This window comes from Meriones unguiculatus, chromosome 8 (assembly GCF_030254825.1).
Source record: "Meriones unguiculatus strain TT.TT164.6M chromosome 8, Bangor_MerUng_6.1, whole genome shotgun sequence".
Taxonomy (NCBI): Eukaryota; Metazoa; Chordata; class Mammalia; order Rodentia; family Muridae; genus Meriones; species Meriones unguiculatus.
Window position 1 is genome coordinate 100,057,604 of NC_083356.1, and position 21,892 is coordinate 100,079,495.

Genomic DNA, 21,892 nt, shown 5'->3' on the forward strand with positions numbered 1-21,892 from the left:
TATTCTCACAATAACCGCCTCGTTGCACGTATCTTCTCTTCTGCCTATTGGAGCTCCTACCAAAAGGTACCAGAGCTTACCTAATTGTCTGTCTCGTGCTATGCTGCAGGCTTGGGGAGAACCCTATCACTGATGTTGTCTAGTGCCTTGATGTACCTCCCAGATACACCACTTATAAAATGGATAAACAAATGGATTAATTACAAGATGCCTACTGTGTTTGTGATATTTTCCAATCCTAGCTGCTGTGCCTTAAAACACATCTCAAGACAAATCTTCCTCCCATTTTCGGCTCACATTCACAGTCTTGGCTCGTGTCTCCCCTTCCCAGTTTTACAAACATCTTGTTGCCTGTCAAAACCAAATCAAACCAAGCCAACCAACCAACCAAACACCCGCCCCAGCCAAAAGTACAAGCACCTTACCTTGATAGCAACCTAATTTTCTAACATTGCTTTTTTTTTAATTAATTCAATAATCTGCATATGAGTTTTCTGCCTGCATGTATGTTTGTGCCTGAGTGCATGGCGCCCATGGAGGTCAGAAGAGGGCAGCAATCTCCTGGAATGGGAGTCAGGATTGTTGTGAGGGATCTTGTGGAAACTCAGGCCCCTAGAAGAGGACTCTAAACTACCGAGCCATCTCTCATCCCCCAAGTATTGTTTTTAATGTAGTACCAAATAAAACTCCTGGATATATCCTGCTCTTCTGTCAATCATCAGAGCTCCACTTGCACTATCTTTGCACTGTTGTCCATCAGAAAACTTTGTCCTATTGCCCTTGCACAAACTCTGTCCTTTCTTGGAGACCAAGGTCAAATCCCAAGTCTTTCCAGACAGAGCTTAGAGACGGCTTCCTCTTTCGACTTTTCCTTGGCTATCGTCAGCACACCCTTGAAGCATCCTACCACATAACGATGATAAAGCTGTGGTTCTTTTGAATATGAATTTTATTTTCTTAAGTTAAGTTTAAGTCAGTCTGCTTGTGCATGTTTCTCATTGCACCTGGACCACATTCCATGAACAAAAGGAATATTTTGCCTGACCATACATAGTGGCAGATTTGTGTGTGGTGTTGAGGATTGAGCCCAGGGCCTCACACAGGTTAAGCATAAACTCTGCCATTGAACTCTGACCTCAGTCCTTGGATTTCATTTTTAACACTGATTTTCCGGTATGGTACTGACCTTGACAGCAGCACAGTCTCTAATGTCATAATCCTGTTGAAACTCTGGCTCCATGATGACAGTAGACACCTGAAAAGAGATGTCATCTTTGAGAACGTAAGGCTGATACATTATTTGCAAATCACATACAATTTAGGCAGTGTTAATGATTCAAACATTCACCACAGAAAGAATACATTTTCATACTTTGCTTTGTGGAAGATCAGGATGTCAAGCTACAAGAGAACTTGGGAACCGCCAGGATGTCCTTAGTTTCCCACCAAGTCACAGTCTTGGAAGTGGGGTTAGTGGGGTGTTAAATCACCTCAGAAGCCAGAATCAACAGCTCAAGAAGGACTTTTCGATGTTTTGAGATACTGTGTATTTGACCATTTAATCTCAGCTATCCCTCAGTTTGAAAGCAAAGGGCTGGACTCTGACATTTAGCAAGAACACAGAACGAACTAACACAAGTAACACACTGAAAATGATGAATATCCGGGAAACGGATCTGGAGAAGTGTCCTGGAAAGCCTCTCCTTAGAAAAGGAACACACTGGAAATACTCTTTAAGGGTTGTTTTAGGTTTGTCTATTTTTCTTAACACAGCTACTTTCTTCCTTATATAATTAATGCTTTTAGATGATAAAAGTAAATATTTTTCCATTATTAATTGATAATAGAAACAAACACAAAATAAGTACAAATGAAGTCTTTGGAAAGATAATTTGTACTCTTCAAAGATTATCACAATGTCTGTACATCTCCAATTTTTTTTTTTTTTTTTGGAACTCTATATAGAAAAACAAAACATACAGGCCTTTAAAAAGTGAAAACAAATGGAGTCAGTGAGATGGCTCAGTGGGAGAAGGTGCTGATGACCTGAATTCAGGTCTCAGAGCCCACACGGAAGGAAGGAACTGACTCCTGAGAGCTGTCCACGGGCCTCGGCTGTGAGGAAATAATTCTAATGATGTCATGGTACGTAGACGGAGTTTCAGACTTTTTAATTGAGGTAGAAATGCTTATGTCCTTACGATGTTCTCAAGTTTACACACTTAGAACAACTGATACTAGCTAATTATCATATGGATTTCCTTCCACAGTTACCATTGATGTGGTGGCAACAATGTGCTGTGTTAACTATGGTCTCATATTGTACAACAATATAAACTAGATAACTCAACTTATTGGTTACCTAGCTAAAATTTTGTGTCTTTGACAAATATCTTCCCTCCCTCCATCTGCCCCAGTGTCAGGTACCCGCCATCCTGTTTTCCTCCTCTCTTCTTTTTGCTCTGGTATAAAGGTTTTCCTTGTGTGTACTCATTGTTCATGGCGCTGTGTTACATAAGGACATCTTCACGCAGTGTGTAAGGTCTGTGGAGCATATTCCACCCCACAGCCCCTCCCTTTGTCGGTCTCCTTTGTCTTTCCAGACAGTTGCACTTCTGTTTCCATGCCTTATCTCATGCCTTTCTGTATCTGTAGAAATACATGACTTTATGCATCTATAAAAATCCAAGAACTATACAAAGATTTTTATTGTTGTTGTTGTTTTATTTTAAGACAGGGTTTCTCTGTGTAGCCCTGACTGTCCTGGAACTTGCTTTGTAGACCAGGCTGGTCTTGAACTCACAGAGATCCACTTGTAGAGTTCTGCCTCCTGAGTGCTGGGGTTAAAGGCATGTGCCACCAAAGATCTTTTTTTTCTCTTGTTGAGACAGGTCTTGGGTACCCTGGGCTGTGTAGTAACTTTTAGCTGTAATCCTTCTGTCTGTTTTTGCTTTTGTCATCTATACTTCTGAGTTCATATTTAAGAAATCATTATCTAAACTATGTCATGGAGGTTTCCTGTGACCCTTTCCCTAATGGGGACATAAGTTTGGGGTCTTACATTTGAGTCGTCAATGTATTTTTTACATATGATGTGCATACGGGTATACATGTGGGGAGACACTTTTCTTGGTTCCATTCATTAAAGGGGCTATTCTTTCATGTTGAGGCTTGGTCTGGTGCTCTGTGTATTCAAATGCTGAATTCTGGGCCTGGAGATCTGCTTACAGTCCGGCTGAGGGCACTGTCATGCACACTGATCAATCTTGTGTAAACTTTGTTCCCCAGTTATCTCTGATTGGTTAATAGAGAAGCTGGACAGCCAACTCTGGGCAGAAGAGATAGGTAGGCGGAGCTTCTGTTCTAGGCTTGGGGGGGTCTCAGGAAGGGACCAAGAGGTGGGGAGAAGGAAGAAGAGAGGAGAGAGGAAAGAAAAAGATGTAGAGAAAGGATGTGGTTTGATGGGGCAGAAACAGCCCAGATTGGACCTATTTAGCAAGTAACTTGGAGCATGTGGCTGGGAAGTAGCCATTAGTGTGGAGGATCAGTATAAAAGGATCTGTGCCCAGTTATTGACCCCAAAGCCTATTAATACGTCTAATAACTATCTGTCTCATTTATTTGGGAACTAAAGTGGGTGATTAGAAAGAGGCCCCCAAATTGCTACCTATCATTATCCTTCTGTGTTCCTAGCACTCGTCAGTGATTAGTTAGCTATCAATTCATGGATTTATTTCTGCGTCTTCTCTCTTCTATTGATATCAGGATGCTATTTTGGTCACTGTAGCTTTCTTGGATAGAATGGTATAGTTTGGTGGAATTACAGCCCCAGAGTTGTCCTTGTGCTGAAGGCTCTTTTGGCTGGCCAAAGGTCTTCTGTGGTTCCATACAAAATTTAGATGTGCATGTTTTATTTAACAACCAGCTTTCTTGCTTTTGAAACAAACATGCCTCCCATGTTTCTCCCAACGTGAAAGTTTTAACTTACTGGTGTGCGGTCACTCCACTGCCAGGACCCTTGTAAGTCAGGGCTTCTTTTATTCAGACCGATCCACAGCCAGCGCTGCTCACTATGTTACAAAAAAAAAACCCCAAGGAGGCAGTATTAGAAATTTAGAACAATTGCATGTTAAAAGTCACTGAGACACGCATATGTAGTCAGGAGATTTGGACCAGCGGAAAAGACAACCCTAAGCCATACAAAGCAAGAAATGAAACCAAGCTCTCAGCCCAGAGCAGCTGTAGAAAAGGTACCACATACTTAAAACAACTAAATTTTAAGCAGTTTTCTGTGTACAAAAGGCAAAGCCTAGTCCACTATGGACCTTTAAAGAGAAAATATGATTAGTATTAAGTTTTTACTGTAATATCTCATTATACCAGGCAATTATTTTCAGACAGAGTCAACGACAGCAAAGGCAGTCTGCCTTTGTTTTGTTTTTCTGGGCTTGCTTATTTTATGTCCATGAATGCTTTGTGGATGGATGCATTGCACCATGTATGTGCCTGATCACAAAAAGACATCGGATCTCCCAGAATTGGAATTATGGGTGTTGTGAGCCGTGATGTGGGTGCTGGAAATAAAAGCTGGGTCTTCTGTAAGAACAAGTACTGAAGACCATAAGCCACTGCTCCAGCAGCTATGTGGTCTGTTTTTGAGATGGCCTCTGTGTGTGTGTGTGTGTGTGTGTGTGTGAGAGAGAGAGAGAGAGAGAGAGAGAGAGAGATGGCCCAGGAAGTCCTCGAACTCCTTATAGGTAGTCAAGAGTAACCCTGACTCTTGACTCACCTAAGTGTTGGGATTAAAGGCATGAGCCACCATATTTTATGTGGTACTGGAACTTGAACTTGGAGCTTTGTATAAATTCTTTACAAAATAACCCATATTTCCAGCTCAAGCAATGCCATCTGAAAAAAACAGTGTCTAGGGGTTAAGGATGTGACTGTCTGTCTGTCTGTCTGTCTCTCTCTCTGTGTCTCTATCTCTCACTGTTTTACCACACACATATGTGAAAGTCTTTATAGCACTATCAAACCTTTTCTTTATAATGCAAAATGAGCTTTTTGGTTAAAATTTTATTAAAGAAAACTTTAAAATACTTTAAAATTTAACATTTAACATTTAACTCCTATTGTCCATTAATTTTAAAGTGAGCAAAACTCTTTCTTTCTTTCTTTCTTTCTTTCTTTCTTTCTTTCTTTCTTTCTTTCTTTTTTCCTTTCTCTTTTCTAGCTAGGTAGCAAAGAAAACGCTGGGGAAAGTTACTTAACTAATCACTTTCATGACTGTATTTAACAGAATCAGCCTTGTATTTTTATGTGAAAGCACTGAGCTGTGTAGAGTGGTGCCACAGAGAAGCAGGAGACTTGACAAGAGATTGTCCAACAGAATATAGCACAGCCAAGGAGACATGAACTTATGGGAGTTGCCAAATGAGGTGTAAAAAGTTTAAATATGATGAAACTACGGTACATGGAGAGATCACAGTGGAAAGCGGTGTGCACAAACATTTCCTGAGGTTAGAGGAAAAAGGCAGTCTTTAGAAGATGGCTAATAATTCTGTGGAGCCAAAAATCAAAGCACTTAACATGTTCCAGCGCCTCACGGATGAATATGTATAAACGTGAAGGCAAGAACACACATGGACATGAGACCTTTCCCTCAAACAAATTTCTACACTAGCAGGCTACATCTATGATAAGTGATCTAACTGCAAAACCTTCCTCTGTCTCCAGTTCCAACTGAAAACATTCCTTAAAAATTACTAGACTTTTCAGACATCAGTAAGTAGCTAAATTTCATTTATTTGTTTGTTTGTTTTGGTTCTCAAGACATGGTTTCTCTGTGAAACTGTCCTGGCTGACCTAGACTCACTTTGTAGACCAGGCTGGCCTTGAACTCACAGAGATCTGCCTGCCTCTGCCTCTCAAGTGCTGGGATTAAAGGCACACGCCACCGTGCCTGGTCTATATTCCTTTAATTTAACTTCGTGTTGGGACATGGAATTAGTGGTATAAGCACAGTACACATGCACATACATATATAATATATACACAAATGTAAGAGAAATACATATTTCAGAAGAGGTAGGACCCAAATTAAAAAATAATCTGTACTATTTAGCTTTCTGGAATATACAAAATAAACAGCTATAAAGTTATGGAGAGATATAAGCCTGTGTAACCTTTTTTTCTTAAAGAGTTATTTACTTATTTTATTATATGAGTGCTCTATCTGCATGTACACCTTGCACACCAGAAGAGGGCACCAGATCACATGACAGATGGTTATGAGCCACCATGGGGTTGCTGGGAATTGAACTCAGGACCTCTGGAAGAGCAGCCCATCCTCTTAACCACTGAGCCATCTCTCCAGCCCAAGCCTGTATATCTTTTCCAATTTTTAGAAGGTTTATCTTATTTAGTAACAGTCTGTTATTCATTGGGGAAGAAAGACCAAAGGATGCCTACTGCCTAGATTCCAGCAGCTACCCAACACCTCCCAGCCTTTGCAGCCATCTACCCCATCTGTCCTAGGTTTTTGGCGGCTCTCAGCATCCTCTCCTAGCCAGCGGTGGCCAGGCTTCCTACTGACAAACTTCTCCACTTTAGAGTTCCTTTCTGGGTCCTCTGCTGAAGACCAGAGGGCAGTTTCTTTTAGGAAGGGTTTGCTCAGTTGTCCAAAACATCTCTAATCGTCCCTATGTTTAGAGAATGAACTCTATTTCAACCCTGAATTTAGTTTTTAACTCCATTTGAAGGGATTCCCTAGACTGTCATAAATACAGAGAATAGTAGGTTCTCGTGGTGTGTGTGCTGGGGGAGGGAAGTTAGAGGAGAAAATAATTTCTGAATTACAGCTTGTGCTGACTTTGACTTTCCTTAGCTGTTGCCAGATAGAGGAAAGAATAAGCTGCAAACGACATTATCTGCTACACACCTCTAATGCAGATTTCAAGAAGGCTGGAGGAAAAAAATATGCTCCTGCTCATAACTGGGGAATCAGATCGAAAGGAAGCATTCCCATTTCCTGTCTAAATGGTTTCCACTCCATGCACCGAGCATACAGTTTGAAGGCTATTTGGAGATACTGCATAAAAGGTTAGTAAGTATAAGTGTGTTACAATTCTGACTTCCAATCCAATTTCCTGCTGCATTTGGTTGCTAAGGAAAACAGTATCTCAGCCACAACCCTCAATAAATACTGTTTGATGAGGGCTCTCAGTCGGCAAAGCCTAGATTTATATCGAAAGCCATTTATGCCTCTTCACAGGAGGGAGGGTACCCTGCAGCGACGGCTGCAGACAAGGCTTTCTTCTCTAATCCAAGGACTATTTTTGCTCCACAATGGCTTCCCATCAGGATGCCATTAAGAGTTGCAACGATCTAAGAGCCTTAATGAGTTGGTGTATAATGAATCCTTTATTTTTCCCAAAATACAAACAGAGATATGGAACCTAGGCCATGTGAAATACAGCAGTCGTAAGTCTTAACTCTGGCTCGTGCTGCAGATTTGGGGTGGGCAGTCGGCTTCTTGCTGAGAAGGTCAATTCCAGTAATGAGAGCGGACGCATTCAAGGAGTCGCAATGGTTTTCTAGTGTAATGACTCCGCTTCCTTCCTTTCCTTTAAACCACTGTGGCGATCTCGGTTTTAAAGTATGTTCTTTTTCCAAGCACAACCCAAGCAAACAATTGCTTTATAATGGGAGCTTATTAAGCAGATAACACAGTGCGCTTAATACAGCCTTTCGCTGGCTGGCTGGCATGAATGTACAAATAAACTATGGTTCCTATGGGGGAAGGCAGTGTTATGTGGTTTCCCCTACACTTTCATCTTTTCCAACTTCAATATATTAAACGCGTTACTTTTACATACAGGAAAAAAAATTCAAATTGTGTATTTTCCAGACAGTTTTATGGAAACGTATATGGGAGTGCAAGAAAGTGGAAAGTATTTCCACAAAATGTATCTGAAACAGTTTTCAATTTCTTCGTTACTCTTTCTGTATACTTTCCACATTTTACATGTGAACTCACAGCAGCTTTTAAGGAGGGTGCTCCATAGTGCCGAAGGGGAAACAGACCGATAAAAGCAGACTCCTTTCACACCGCCTGTTCTCTCTGCGCGATCTGCTCTGCCCACAGATGTTCTGAATGGCTATTTCTACCAAGGAGGGCTCTGACATTTTTCTATTGATGGATCCTCTCAAATATCTGCAGATAGATCGCTCAGCACTTCTCCACGGCTTCCTCTTCCAATCGGAGAGAGTAACTGCTTGCATAGAATCGAGAGCTCGTTCTGTAAATATTTTCTAAGAAAGCTTCACCTAGAGTGTGTGTGTGTGTGTGTGTTCTGTGTGTGTGTGTGTCTGCGTGTTTGTGTGTCTGTGTGTGTTTGAGGCTTGTGATCTTCTTAGGTTGCCTAGTTCAAAATCCAAACTTCAGGTAAGACTGTCAATGTATGGCGAGGCCCATGCTCCAGACACAGCTACCACAGAAAATCTTTGATCCTATGGGATACCAAAGGCTTTGGTCTCTGCTCAATGTCATAAGCAGCTTTCTCAGTAAAGTTTAGAAGTTTGTTAGTCAGCATAATCTCAGAGATGGGCTTTTGCTAGAGAATCTTAAATTATTCAAGGTCGAAGGACTGGCTAAAATACTCAGGAACTCTACCTCTCATTAAAAGGTGTTAGCATGTAGTGAGACCTGCGTCTTTAGATACGGTCCCTAAAGGGCCCAGGTCCAGGGGCCAGCTAGGTCAGGTGATTGTGACAGCCTGACAGAAATTATCTTGGGAGAAAAATGCCCCAAGAGAGCCCAAGCCCAGCTCAAAATGCCCAAAAGGCAGGTGGCTGGGCCTGTACTTCAAGCTTAGGCAGTGGAGTGTGCAGTCTAGTTTCCGATGCGAATAGCACATTCTTACATTTTTTAAATAATCTTCCATCTTCTCCACTTAATACAATATGTTTACACATAATAATATTTTCTATCTAATTATACATTGAATTTAAAATAGCTCAACAACAGTGATAGAAGTAGACACCCTTATCTGTTTCTGCCTTTTATGAGAATGCATTTTAAGATGCCCTATCATTATGGCAGATATCCACTTGAGCATTATACGTCTAATGTGATAGCATTTCTATATTAATTAAACACATCAAATTTCTGATATATTCATACGTTAAGCCAGAAATGGATACAAAATTTTTCTAGATGCCATTTCAGTGTCTATTACAATCTGGCCAGACAAGCTCTAACCTGTGGCTGTTAATTCTTTTGCTGTGTGTGGTTAGCATGGGTAACCACACACACACAATCCAGGCAAGCAAAATGGGTCAAAAAATATTAACCCAAGGACATAGCAACTGCGTGATAGCCGAGCTGGTGAGTCGCTGCTCAGGACTTATATTCTGTATACAAAACGTTAGCACTTCTTTTAACATTTAAAGAGGACTCTACTAAAATGTGCCTTGTTTGTTTGTTTTTGGTTTTGGGTTTTTGGAGACAGGGTTTCTCTGTGTAGCCTTGGCTGTCCTGAGCTTGCTTTAGGCTGGCCTTGAACTCAAAGAGATATGCCTGCCCCTGCCTCCCCGTGTGCTGGGATTAAAGGTGTGCCCACCAAGCCCTGCCAAAATGCACCATTTTAAAACATTTTGTGTTTCCTTCCACCCAGGATGGGAACTTTGTGGTTACTTAGGGCTGGACAAGGAGTAATGGCCAGATTTCTTTTACGTATGTTTTACAGATGAGAATCGGATTTCATTATTGAACGCATTTGTAGACTTGGACTGATCAAAAAACTGATACTGTACAAATTAGGCCTTTGCCAAGTTATTTTATGCTAGATTAATATTTTGTTATTTCATTTCTTTATAATTCTTTTTATGGACATTGCATAGCTACCCTCTCCACATACATTGACTCATGGACATGTACTTTTAAACTCTAGTGTGTGGCAAAGTTTTCATATTTATAAGATCTGTGTTTCTAAAATATGACTACCAGATAAAACGAACAATTTATTATCCCTCATATTTCTACAACTATTTTATGTTTTTACATTGCAGTTTCTATTTAGGAAGAGTGTTTAAAACCTGATATTTATTACAGTGTTTCTTTTAAAATAACAAAAAAGAAACGTAAGTCAGGGTGCCTCTCGTGTCTGGCACACGGCATTTTCTGGAGCCCGTGAGCTCCCAGCCACCTCTCCTATTCCCACCTCCATCCATCACAGGAGAGCCAGGGATGTGTGCCTTGGCATCTGGCTTCTTAAACGGCTTCTGGGATCGAACTCTAGTTATCAGGCATGTGCGGCCAATGCTTTCACCCGCTGTGCCATCGCCGCAGCCCCTAAACCCCTGCTTTATTATGTTTTTCTCTTTTAAGATTTGGGATAGTTCCTTTCTGTCCTTATAGTGACACACGTTAACTATCAATACTTGGGGTTATACTATATTCTTGCTCCGAATACTTTTATAATAAATTATTTATTTTCTGTGTTCTTGATTCTTTTTTAAATTCACATCTAAGCTAGAGTATGTCTTTGACGTGGTTTTTCAAAGGGTGCATTGTTTAGATCAATCTCTTCAAAAATGCAGTTGGCTGGGAACTGAAGACATTGCAAGCATCTCCAACCTTAATACGCTTTAGATGCTAACTCTTCACACATCTTTTATAGTTAATGACACTCTAAAGAACAAGGCTAGTTAGATTTTTCCAGTTTCTAGTCAACTTTTTTTTTGGGGGGGGGAGATGGGCTTTTGTTGGATGCAGAATCGTAGAGAAAATATTCACTAGGATATGTTCATATGTCTTTTTTTTTTTAAGTCATTTATCCTAGTACACCTTGATTAAACAAACAAACAAACACCTTTTAGTCTTCAGAAAAGTGAAGACTAAAGCATCAGAAAGCGTCAGCTGATGTAGCTGTTCTCTACAGCGTCCTGAGGGACAACAGGGAAATCAGAAGAGCCTCCCATGCCAGTGTTACCGTCACGGCAACTGTAGCCACTTTGATAGCGTCCCCATTCCCTTTCTTACTCTCTTTCCTCCACGTGGCTCTCCACAGGGCCAGCTGCAGCAGGTTCCCTAACCAGCTGCCCCGACAGCACCTACAGATCCACTCTGTGTGGTCACTCTCATGACTCTGTTTTTGCATTCCGGGGGACAGAAAGCCTGGCCTCGAAGATGCTGGGCAAGCATGCCACCAGTGGCCCACGCCCTGGCCCTGCCCGAGCGACTTAACTTTGTTTGATATTTTCTCTTCAGATCAGACTTCTTCCCTGATAAGCCAGATATTCTGTTTTCACACCCAACACCGCTTTCTGTCGTGTGGTTCTCCTCAGCGATCTGCTTTGTTCCCATAACTCGGTGTACAGTTTGTGTTCTCTGGCTTCTTTTCCCATCTTACCTTTTAAAGCACTGTCTACTCTCTATGACTCAGCCTCCTTCATGACATTTTCCCTGATTACACCAGAAACACTCCCTCCTCTTCTGGCTCCTCCCCAGGGCTCTCCTTATCTTTGCCCTATACTTTCGCTACACTTTTCTTAACCTGGCAGTTGGTATGTGCTATGCGAAGGGTGAGGACTACGCCTCAGTCGGCTTTAAACCTCTGTGGCACTTTGCACGAAGGGTGCTTGATGTTTCAGTGTGAAGCACGGGATGGCATTTTAGATGCTAAATCACAACTCAAATACCCAGATGACATCAGGCTGAGGTCAAAAACACTTATTAGAAACATTACCTGAACTGGTCGTGTAACAAGTGAACAAAGTCCTTTATTTCACTCCTGTGGCTGAAGCTGGGTAGGTGTGCTCCAAGGGCTTGGCAGAATCTTTCAGCTTCTTCCCAGTTCCTCTTTCTTACAACTCTTTCTTTATGGAACACCTTAACAAAAACAGAATATTGTTCTTCTGGAATAATCATAAAACGTTCACAGTTTTTTGTTTGTTTGTTTGTTTTGTTTTTTATCAATTGCAGTCAAATGTATGGGTCCTTGACATGAATTCCTTCAGGTGGAATGGAGGCATGGCTAAATGCACATGCAGCAAACAAAGCCAAACATGACTGTCTCTTTGATTTGTGATATGCACTCCGTACCAAAAGAGCCTTAGCTATTTCAGAGAAGAGAAGGAAGCGGCGGAGCGGGCAGAGGAGATGAAAGCACCCTCGTCTGATTACTGCTCCTGACTCCTCAGCCCCTGTAATGTATTCACACACACACTCTAGCCATGACTCCTGGTGGAGGAACACACCTCTCTCTGCCTTTACGTGGGCTTGGCATGTAGTATGCCGCGGTAGTGGCAGGCAGTGGAGTGGCCAGAGGCTTGAAATGAACTAGCTTGGCTGGGCTTGCCTTCTGGGCTCCAGGAATTTACTATGAGAAAAACAATCCGATAGTTGCCAACCCCTTAGCCTGAGCCCTAAAGTAAAGGGTGTCAGACACCAGGTCAGCCTACAGCCCAGCACAGCTGACCAACAGCTGGAAGAACTCACAGCCCGTTAGTCAAACCCTAACCGAGCCAGAGATCTGTGAACATGAAACTGAATGTAATCACCCAGGAGTCTAGCAGTGGTACTGGATGGTTTGTTTGAATGATACCGACCCCAAATTATTTTCTTTAATACAGAACTGGCTCTCCTTATACCAGAAATAATTTTAACCCAATAAAAAGAATTAGGGACTGCGGAGAATTCTACACAACATGTCAGTGTGCTGCAGGCCATCTGGCTTCTCAGAAGGAAAGAACCATGGGAGAGAGCTCACTCTGGCTCCTGCTTTCGAGGACAGGGAATGGGTAGAATTGAGCTGTCTGATAGAGTCCCATGATGCTTTCTCTGCTAAGGACCTGGTGCTCTCAGACATCTCTGTGCTCTGTGCTCTGTGCTCACAGGCAGGAACATGATGTGCACAATAACACAACTGCGGAAGACAGGACTCCACTGAGGACCGAGTGAGAATGCTACTTTACCTTATAACAAGAAAGACTGGAGGGGAAAGCGTGCCAGCCTTCGGGACAGGGGTCGTCGGGATTGGGGGCTGCTTTCTCGGGCTCCGGGGGCCCGCTCATCTTCTTGCATATTGAAAGTGCTCTGAAGCTCCTGCAGTTCTTCACTTCCCATCGGCCAAGACTCTTTCCCGTAGACATAGCCACGCACCCGCCTGGAGACGCTGGGGTTGAATTGGGAAGGTTAATTACAAATTCAAACTTTAGAAGTTTAAACATCTACTCGATTCAAGCCAAGATGGGGAGAGAGAGAGAGAGAGTAGAAAAAAGCAATGGAGGAGAAAGAGGACGAAATGGCATGTTGAGAAAAACAGTGACGACGATGAGCATCATACGCAAGTATTCACCACGTGATGTCATTCTACAGAGATCTGTTAAGTAACCATTTCCGCAAATCTGTCAGATGGACTCTATTGTCAGGACTGAAGGACAGTGAGGACTAAGTGACTTGTTCAAGGTCGCACTTAAGAAGTTAACCCTGGATTTGAACTCAAGCACCTTGTTTCCAGGGCAGTGTCCAAAACCACTATGTTTGAGGATGGTGTCTCAATGTAGCTTAACAGCATTGTGAATTTCAAAGCTATTTAGTAAACTTCATAATTAAGCCGTCCCAGATTCAGACCTAAAGGAAGGGCTGGGGCCATGAAAGTAGAAGGAGGAATGTGAAAAAACACACTTATCTAGTATTTAGCTTATGGCAATCTTAATTTGACTTGCTCATAACAGTCAAAGGTAGTTTGTCTGATCAGATCTCTTCAGACAAAGACCGAATGATGTTTCCATGCTTAGTGGGAGGTGCAGCTGGGCTGGAGTCCAGGGATGGCCATGTAACGTGCCCTTTTCCATCATCATCAGATTGTCTGAGGTGGACAGAGGGGAAAGAGGAACTCACATTGCAAAGTCATGAGAACGACTCCTGTCCCACCAGACGAAGAAGCTTGTTTCACGGCTGGCACACATACCTGGGCGGCAAGAGGAACACGGAACAGAGGACGCGGTGCCGTGCCGCCCTCTACTGCTTGGTCCCTGTTCTGGTTGCCTAGTCACCGCTTGCTCATGACTGACATGGCTGGCTGAAGCTAGGGGCCAAAGGATCATGACAGCATTTGTTCTGAGGCCGCAAATATGGACAAGGTTTCATGATCATCTCTCCAACTTGCCCACAGAGAATGAGATGTTTAATGTACATGCACAGTAAATTTGGGGGCGGGGTGTCAAGGACTAAGCCCATGGCCTCACGCATAAAAGAGAAGGGCTCTAACACTGCACTATATTCTCAGCTCTACTTTTTTCTTTCTTCTTTTTAGTCAAGGTCTCCCTAGGTAGCCCTGACTAGTCTAAATCTTGCTATGTAGACGAGTTTGCCCTAGAATTCAGAGATCCACCCGCTTCTGCTTCTCAAGTGCTTGGAATTAAAGGTGAATACTGCCATGGCTGGCCAGCTTTTATGTTGTTGCTGTTTTGTTTTGTTTTCCAAGACAGGGGTTCTTTGAGTAGCCTGGGCCATCCTGGAACTCACTCTGCAGACCAGGCTAGCCTCAAACTCATAGAGATCCACCTGCCTCTGTCTCCTGAGCACTGGGATTAAAGGTGTGAGCCACCATCACACATTAAAACAAACAAACAAAACAAAACAACAAAACCCAACAAGTTCTTGCTGTATAGTCTAGGCCGGCCTCAAACTGTGATCCTCCTGCTTTAGCCCCAAGCGCTTTGATTACAGGCATATGCCACCAAGAAATCTTATGTATTAAGAAATGTATAGCTTACCTATTAGGATATTTCTAACTTAAGTGTTATTTAATCAGGGTTAGCACCCATATCCTACCTTCTCCGGGTAAAAAGATAATTTTGTTATTATTAATGCTGCTCACGCTGATAGGCATGATCAGGACTCTTGCGGAGAGTCTCTATTTCAAACACTGTTCTACTGTAAGATCACACAGATTCCCATGCTATAGAAAAAGATCTTAATCATCCCATCATGCCAGCACGAGACAATATCAAACATTTGAAGAGAGGACAATAGAATGACTTTCAGCTCCTATTTTGAGTAAGTCAAGCCGAACAGCACTGGCTTGGAAACCAGAAGAGATGGATCTGACTAATTCAATAACCATGGATATTGTGCTAAGTGATTCACCGAAGTCTCTGTTTTCTCAGCTCTGAAGTCAGAGGGGAGCGCTACATCGAGTCTTCTGGTTTCCATGGCAAATCATGATCAACGCTCGAGGCTGTTTGCAGAAAGACGGACTAACTTTTGAAAGAAACGCTGCCTTCCTAATTTCTTCTCTTGAAGACGGATACAAAACAAAGGCCTAATTCTGCAGAGTGAGGTTAGACAGAGAAAGAATGTAGAGTACTTCATAAAAAATGTTTAGATTTTATTTGAGACTTACATTTAAAGAGGTGGAACCCCCCCCAAAAAAAAACAACAACAACAACCACAACAAAACAAACTCAACCCTCATACTTGTAGTGCTGGCCCTGAGTAGCACCTTGGCTTTGGGAAGCCCTGGGGGACTCGGTGCAGAGCACAGGAGCATTGCTTCTGCATTGCTGCTGCTTCTGCTTTCGCAGACTCCAGCTCTGACACCAGCAGCTCCCTTACACCCAAGCACAGGTGAGGGCGTGCTCTCGAGGGAGGCTGTGTTTCACCACCGTGTTTCTTATACTACAAAACAGAGGTTTTCTCATGCTGCAATTAGGGTCCCTTTGCTGGCATCCCCCAAGCTGCTCCCTTTAAATCTCCTAAAACTGAAACATCAGTGGTAATTCTCTCGGACCTGTCAGAAGGTGGGTGTGTCCACACGGCTTCATGCAGAACTCACTCATGGGGTCACTTTTGTTTTAGCTATGGATTTCACTCTGTTGTTGTGTTTGTTTTTTTGTTTTGTTTTGTTTGGTCTGAAGCATTCTGCTCTGCAAGGACTTCTGTGCTCTACTGATCCTGTATCCTTTTATCTTTCTCTATAGACTGTAGTGCTCGCTACCTGGGACTCACTATGTAGACCAGTGTGGCCTTGAACTCACAGAGATCTACCTGCCTCTTCATTCTGAGTGCTGGGGTTAAAGGTGTGTGCCACCATGCAGAACTAAGCCTGTGCCTTCTTTCCTTTCCCTCTCTCTCCTTTACCCACCTCTACCTGTTCTGCCCCTACTTTATCACTTCAACCAGTTGGCAAGAGCCTAACAATCTTTAACGAACTCGAATTTCGAACAGTTATTAAATCCCAAACATGAGAACTGCCGTTGCTTCCCCAAGCTCCCCGCTCCACCGTTCACCTAAGAACAGACCAGCTCTTGGGAAAAAAAAAATCATGAAATCAGAACCGCAGGTGGATTTGGCACAATGCAAAGTTAAGGCCCTCCCGTGAATCACTCTTTCTGCGGCTGTTTGTCTCTGTCGCCATGGGCTTCTAGCTGCCTATGTCTTCTGCCTGCCGAATAGACAGATATGAGCGAGCTTTGCAGACAAGGTCAAGAGCAACTGCAGCTCTGGTGCTGCGTGACAACGTCGGGCCCAGTGCCACAGCAACTCCCTCCTTGTCAGCTCTGTCCTGAAGCGTTGTCAGCCCATAGTAAGACTCTCACCTGGTTCAAGAAAATTCCAGTTGGAGAAGGTCACAGCCTGCTTTGCTCCACCGGCAGCGGCCCAGCTGTACTCTCCTCGGGAATGGGCGTCTTGCAGGCCGGTCCAGAAGTACTTCTGAAGGGTCTTATCGTACTTCTTCATCATGTCATTCAAGAATTCCTGCTCAAACCTACAAAAGATGAAGCGTCTCACAGTTTTTGAAATAAAGAGCCTCCCCCACTTATTTTTCCTTAGGAAACTGTTTAGGCAAAGTCAGTTACGAGTTTTCTAGTGCTGATGGCTGTACCTGCTAGTGATGGTCAGATTGCAGTTTGTTCCGAAAGGGACCTCGTTCTCATAGATCTTGTAACAGGTTTCTCCATGCCTCTTCCAGCCCTAAATCAGAAGAGGAATAGCATCACACTGTTTGCAACTTAACGATGGTCCCCTCAGATGAGCGGGATTTTGATGCTCTGACAGAATTGGACAATCCGAGGAAGCAGAGGATGTGACTATTCTCACCTGGTGAGAATGAAATTCTGGTTCACAGATCACCTCGACATGACTGATGTGTTTTCTTTGCCCTTTGGACCTGACTCAGCCTATTGCAGCTGTTAGTTGATTTATTTTTCAACGGGAGCACCGTCATCGGAAGAAATCAAACTATCAACATTGCGAACGGCAGTCATATTTCCATATCTATAGAAATTCATGTATAGGTAAAACTTTTTCTCTCTGTGTATGGCTCTTTCACTTCTCACTCTTTCTCAAATAAACGCACAGAAACAGGTACTTTTACTTCCCAAGTCCAAATTGTTCAAGCTTCAGCTGTCATCTTTAACCAAGGGGGGGGGGAGATAATTCTGCTTAGGGAAATTCACAAAGGGATTTCACTTACCTCATCTGGAGGGCACAGCTTATCAGACCGTGAATCATCAGTTATTTCTCCCTTTTTCTTGCATACATATCTGAGTTTCTCTTCACAGGACTGGACTTTCCACTGACCTAACTTTTAAAGAAGAAGAAGAAGAAGAAGAAGAAAAAAAAAACCTTACCAAAGAAATTATCTGCCAAATGCTTAGAATTAAATCACAGTAACTGTGGGAGGCAGGGGAAAAGTGGTGGCCGAGTCTCCCATGTCCAGTGTACACAAACCCCCTTTTCTTATAAGCCTACAATAAAACCACCAAAGGTCGTGTGGTCAAGGAGTTGAGGAGAGAAGGGCACCCCCCCCAGTTGCCAGGGTTTTGGTCACTTCCGTGACCTGACTAAAGTTAGTCCACAGATTAGAATCTTTGGGCCGCATCAGCTGAGGTCTGATTCCGTTTCCTCGCCTGCATAACGATCATCGTGGTTTCCAGACCTACTACTCAAGAAGTCTAGTCAAAAGTTTCTTTCAATTCTGCTCCAGTCTAGACAGAAAAACTGTCTCTTTCAAACATGCTACACAAAACTGACTTGGCTTAATTGACTACGTCACACGGCTTCCTGTGACTGAGTGTCAGTGACTGAGTGTGAGGAGGGTTAGTTTTGAACCTGGGCAGGCGGTGCAGCTACGCCGTCTGTTTGCTCTCCACTTCCACTTCTGACGATGCTCTGAGGCGCCTTGGCTCTGAAAGTGGGCCACCAAGTGTGGCACCTCCTAAAACATGCCTTCCCAACTGGAACATTTCTAAATACGTACACAGTTTGACGCTTCCACTTAAAGTGTCTCTAGATGTCTGGGTGACAGTCACCCTGATTACAGGGAGAGACGGCTGCCTATAGGGAAGCGAGCCAAACAAAAACGAGAGAGGTGCTTAGGTCCTTCTGTGCGAGAGGCAGCCTACTTTAGGCTCCTCACCAGAGTGTGTTCAGTGAAGGCTTAGCAAGCCACCTCTTGGGAGAAGATAGTTTTCTGAGCAAACAACCCAATTTTATATATAAATCCAAAAATTAAGATACTGAAAACAACTTAAAATTTTTATTTAAAAGCAAAATATTGAAGAAATGTGTTTTTCAATTAGCCTCAAATTATGACTTATTCAGAACTTAACCGGAGAGTGAAAAGATCGAATCTTTCAGGCTAAACTGTGTTTATCTGCCAAACGTCAATCACTGCGAGCAGAAGGCTGACGGAGACTCAGACCCTTGAAGGAGGAAGGGCAAGAGCTTTGGGCAAGAGCTCTCACTCCAGTGGGTGCTCAGACAGAGGCGGACTGCTTACTCAGCGGCTGCCTTCGCTCACCTTCCTCTCAGTTGCTGGCAGGATGACTGTCTACAGGGCTTTCCCTTCTCACTTGCACACAGACCCCATTCCTTGCACAAATGTTGATATTATTAGCTCTAACAAAAAAGACTATAAATAAACGACAGGAGGTGTCCTACCTTTCCCAAATAGGAAACACAGTTGGGAGTCTTATTGCAGGGAACATTCGGCTCATTCTCGTTCCAGTATGTTCGAGTGACTTCCGTTCCGTCTGACCACTGGAACAAAGCGGGGCTCTTTATGTTCTTAAGGCCTGTCCATATTGCTTCTTTGACATCTGAAAGAAACGTGTTTTCTTTGTTTGGTTTCGCTCCGTTGTATGTTATGATATGTACGTCACTGACTTCTTCATGCTGACGGGTAGCTTTGTGGTACTCTTTAGTTGTCTGCAAAGAACGTTGATGGGCAGGCAGGATGGGTCTTGAAGGCCTGTGATGTCACTCACGGAGGACGGCTGCTTTAGGACCTGCCGGCTCAGCGCTGTACAGATCCTCTGTACATAAACTCTGCTCTATGGGGATTGCTTTCTAAAGCTGTGGGTGAAACTCTATAAATGAAACCATAGATATTCTAATTCGACGTATTACGTGTCCACTGTTGCACTGAAATGACCACTGACTTTCCATGGAAATCAAAGAGTATGCTGGCTGGCCAAAGGCAGCTACCTCCACAGCCGGAATCTAGGAAGAAGGCAGAATGCAAGCACGCTAGGGTGTCTTTGCTTATCAGTCTAGTTCCAGATACTTACAAAAGGGAAATGATCTTTAGAAAAGATGGGTTAGCACATTTATGGGCAGAGGAAGAGTTTTTGATTAAATGGTGGCCGCTAGGCAGAAGTAGCTATTTAAACTGTACTGAAAAGAGATGAAAATTAACCAAAAGTAATGCTCCAACTCCTCATTTTTCCTAACTACCTTTCAAGAGCTCAAAAGCCATGTGGTAGCTACAGCACTGGACAAGTCCAGGACAAGTCCACTTCCACTGAAACTCCGCTGGCTGGGCCGCTCCCAGGCCAGGCTGAAAGCCTCCCCCTCCCACCAAGAGTCTAGAAATAAAGAGACTTGAAATGTTTTAAACGCCTAAAACAAGATGTTGAAAACGAAACACACACACAAGCAAACCTCACCCCCACTATGGAGTTTTGTGACAACCACCTCCACGTCTGCCAAGGAATGGATGCTGATGAGATCACCTCCGAAGGCTTTGCATTTCAAGTGGGCTGCCTCCCAGGAACCACTTTCATTTGCCAGCAGATAGCAAAATCCATTATTTGGCAGCCAGCCCACCTCACAGTGGGTGTCTGCATAGGTCCAAACATCTGGGGGGAAAGCAGCGATTTATATTCCAGTAAAGACAGATCTCCTTTGAATCAACAACACTGCAGATTTCTGTTTCCTGAAGAACAAGGCTTCGGAAAAACTGGGAGACATGATGTCAGCTAATGGAGTGACATGACTTTTATGCTGTGCTTAATATAGATCTGACATAAGAACTCCTGAAGAGATACAGGTATGGAGCATATCTGTGAAACACACGCTTTGTGGCCGGAAACGGCTATTTAGGGGGCAGAGACACCGTTAAGGAAGGGAATGACTTGAGTCCTAACAGGTGGGAGACAGGAGAGAGGTTGGCCAGATGCTGACCACCTTTCCCAGGTCTGAGATTTGGAAGGCCACCCCACCCACGTCTCTGAGGTTGGAAAGAGTCAAACCTTCTTGTGTGACCGGCTTAGTAAGCGGATGCATATTAACACTAACTGTTGAATAAAGACAGGGGGAGATTTCAGGGGCGGGACAGCAAGTTGTTTACTACACAGGAGGGGCAGTGAAGGAGGCAAGGGGAAGGGCAAAATGGCTTCTTTAGACACCTTCATTCGCTCTGTAAGACCAGCCAGTCTCAGTTTAACCATGGAGAAATCCATAAGGGATGGCTAATCTTTCAGAGGGAAATCTCATTAGCAAAACTAGAAAGTAATTTTGTTATTTGACTTATCCAGATCCTCTTAGAACATTTTTTTTCTTTCTTTTACAAAACCAAACACAGTCATCTTAAAAATGTGGAGTGTTTTTTTTTTTTTTTAAACTAACTGATAAAATTTAGGTTCAATTATTTTCTCGTATGTGCAAGATGATAACTCAATTGAGTTAGGCTCTACATGACCATTCACTATTACCATGAGATATTTCAATTATGGAGAGGAACAGAGAGAAAAATCACATGTAAATGAGCTCAAACAGCCGTTCGCATATTCTATTCATTGCCTCCATGAATACATATTTTCACAACATTAAAATGATAGGTAGACATATCATTTTGTTCTGCTCTTTGTATTTTCCTGCCGGCACAGTTATAATAGACACATATTATTCAATCTTATGGAAATGCCACAATTTATTTAGTAGTGGCTACTTCAAGGCATTTATTTATTCCAACATCGGTTCTCATACATTCTCCCTTGTACCAGCAGCTCTATTATGCTTTCTGCTGTGTGGCCTGTATTTGGTAACCTGGAAGATAAATGTTTATTTCTCCCTATTATTCGAAGACATTGCCCTACATTCTTTATTCTATATAACCGTTTTTTCAATTGTTCTATGCTCCTTTTCGGATAAGAATTGAGTGCTGAGAGACAGCTCAGGGGGTAGGAGCTTTTGCTCTGCAAGCACAGGGGCCTGAGGATCTGAGTTCCAGTCCCCAGCACTGCTGTAAAAGTCTGGGCGTGGATGTGTGGACCTGTGTGTATCCTAGCATTGGAGACGGAGGAAGGTGGGTTCTGAAAGCTGGCTGGTGTGTGTGTGTGTGTGTGTGTGTGTGTGTGTGTGTGTGTACACCCAAAGGACAACCTCAGGTGTCATCCTCAGGAAAGTCATCGACCTCCTTAGAGGAAGTTAAGTGGGGTCTTTCATTAACCCAAAGCTGGTCAATTAAGCTAGACTATCTGGACCGTCAACCCTAGGGACCCTCCTGCTCTACCCGTCCCAGCGCTGGGATTACAAACGTGCACAAACACTGCATTTTCATATAGATTCTGGGGTTCTGTCAGTATCAAGTTAAGC

At 43.2% G+C, this 21,892-nt stretch overlaps 1 protein-coding gene across 1 annotated transcript in view; it reads right to left on the reverse strand.

The window, feature by feature from the left end:
• The window catches only part of Ly75 (lymphocyte antigen 75), a 95,709-nt gene that overhangs the window by 48,199 nt on the left and 25,618 nt on the right, over positions 1-21,892 (reverse strand). The window contains exons 7-15 of the mRNA XM_060390239.1: positions 19,963-20,154; positions 18,956-19,113; positions 17,487-17,597; positions 16,896-16,984; positions 16,609-16,778; positions 12,979-13,178; positions 11,751-11,893; positions 3,989-4,070; positions 1,187-1,255 (exon numbers count right to left, since the gene is read on the reverse strand). Of these exons, the coding sequence (XP_060246222.1) occupies positions 1,187-1,255; positions 3,989-4,070; positions 11,751-11,893; positions 12,979-13,178; positions 16,609-16,778; positions 16,896-16,984; positions 17,487-17,597; positions 18,956-19,113; positions 19,963-20,154 (1,214 nt within the window). The remainder of the gene's footprint in view (positions 1-1,186; positions 1,256-3,988; positions 4,071-11,750; positions 11,894-12,978; positions 13,179-16,608; positions 16,779-16,895; positions 16,985-17,486; positions 17,598-18,955; positions 19,114-19,962; positions 20,155-21,892) is intronic.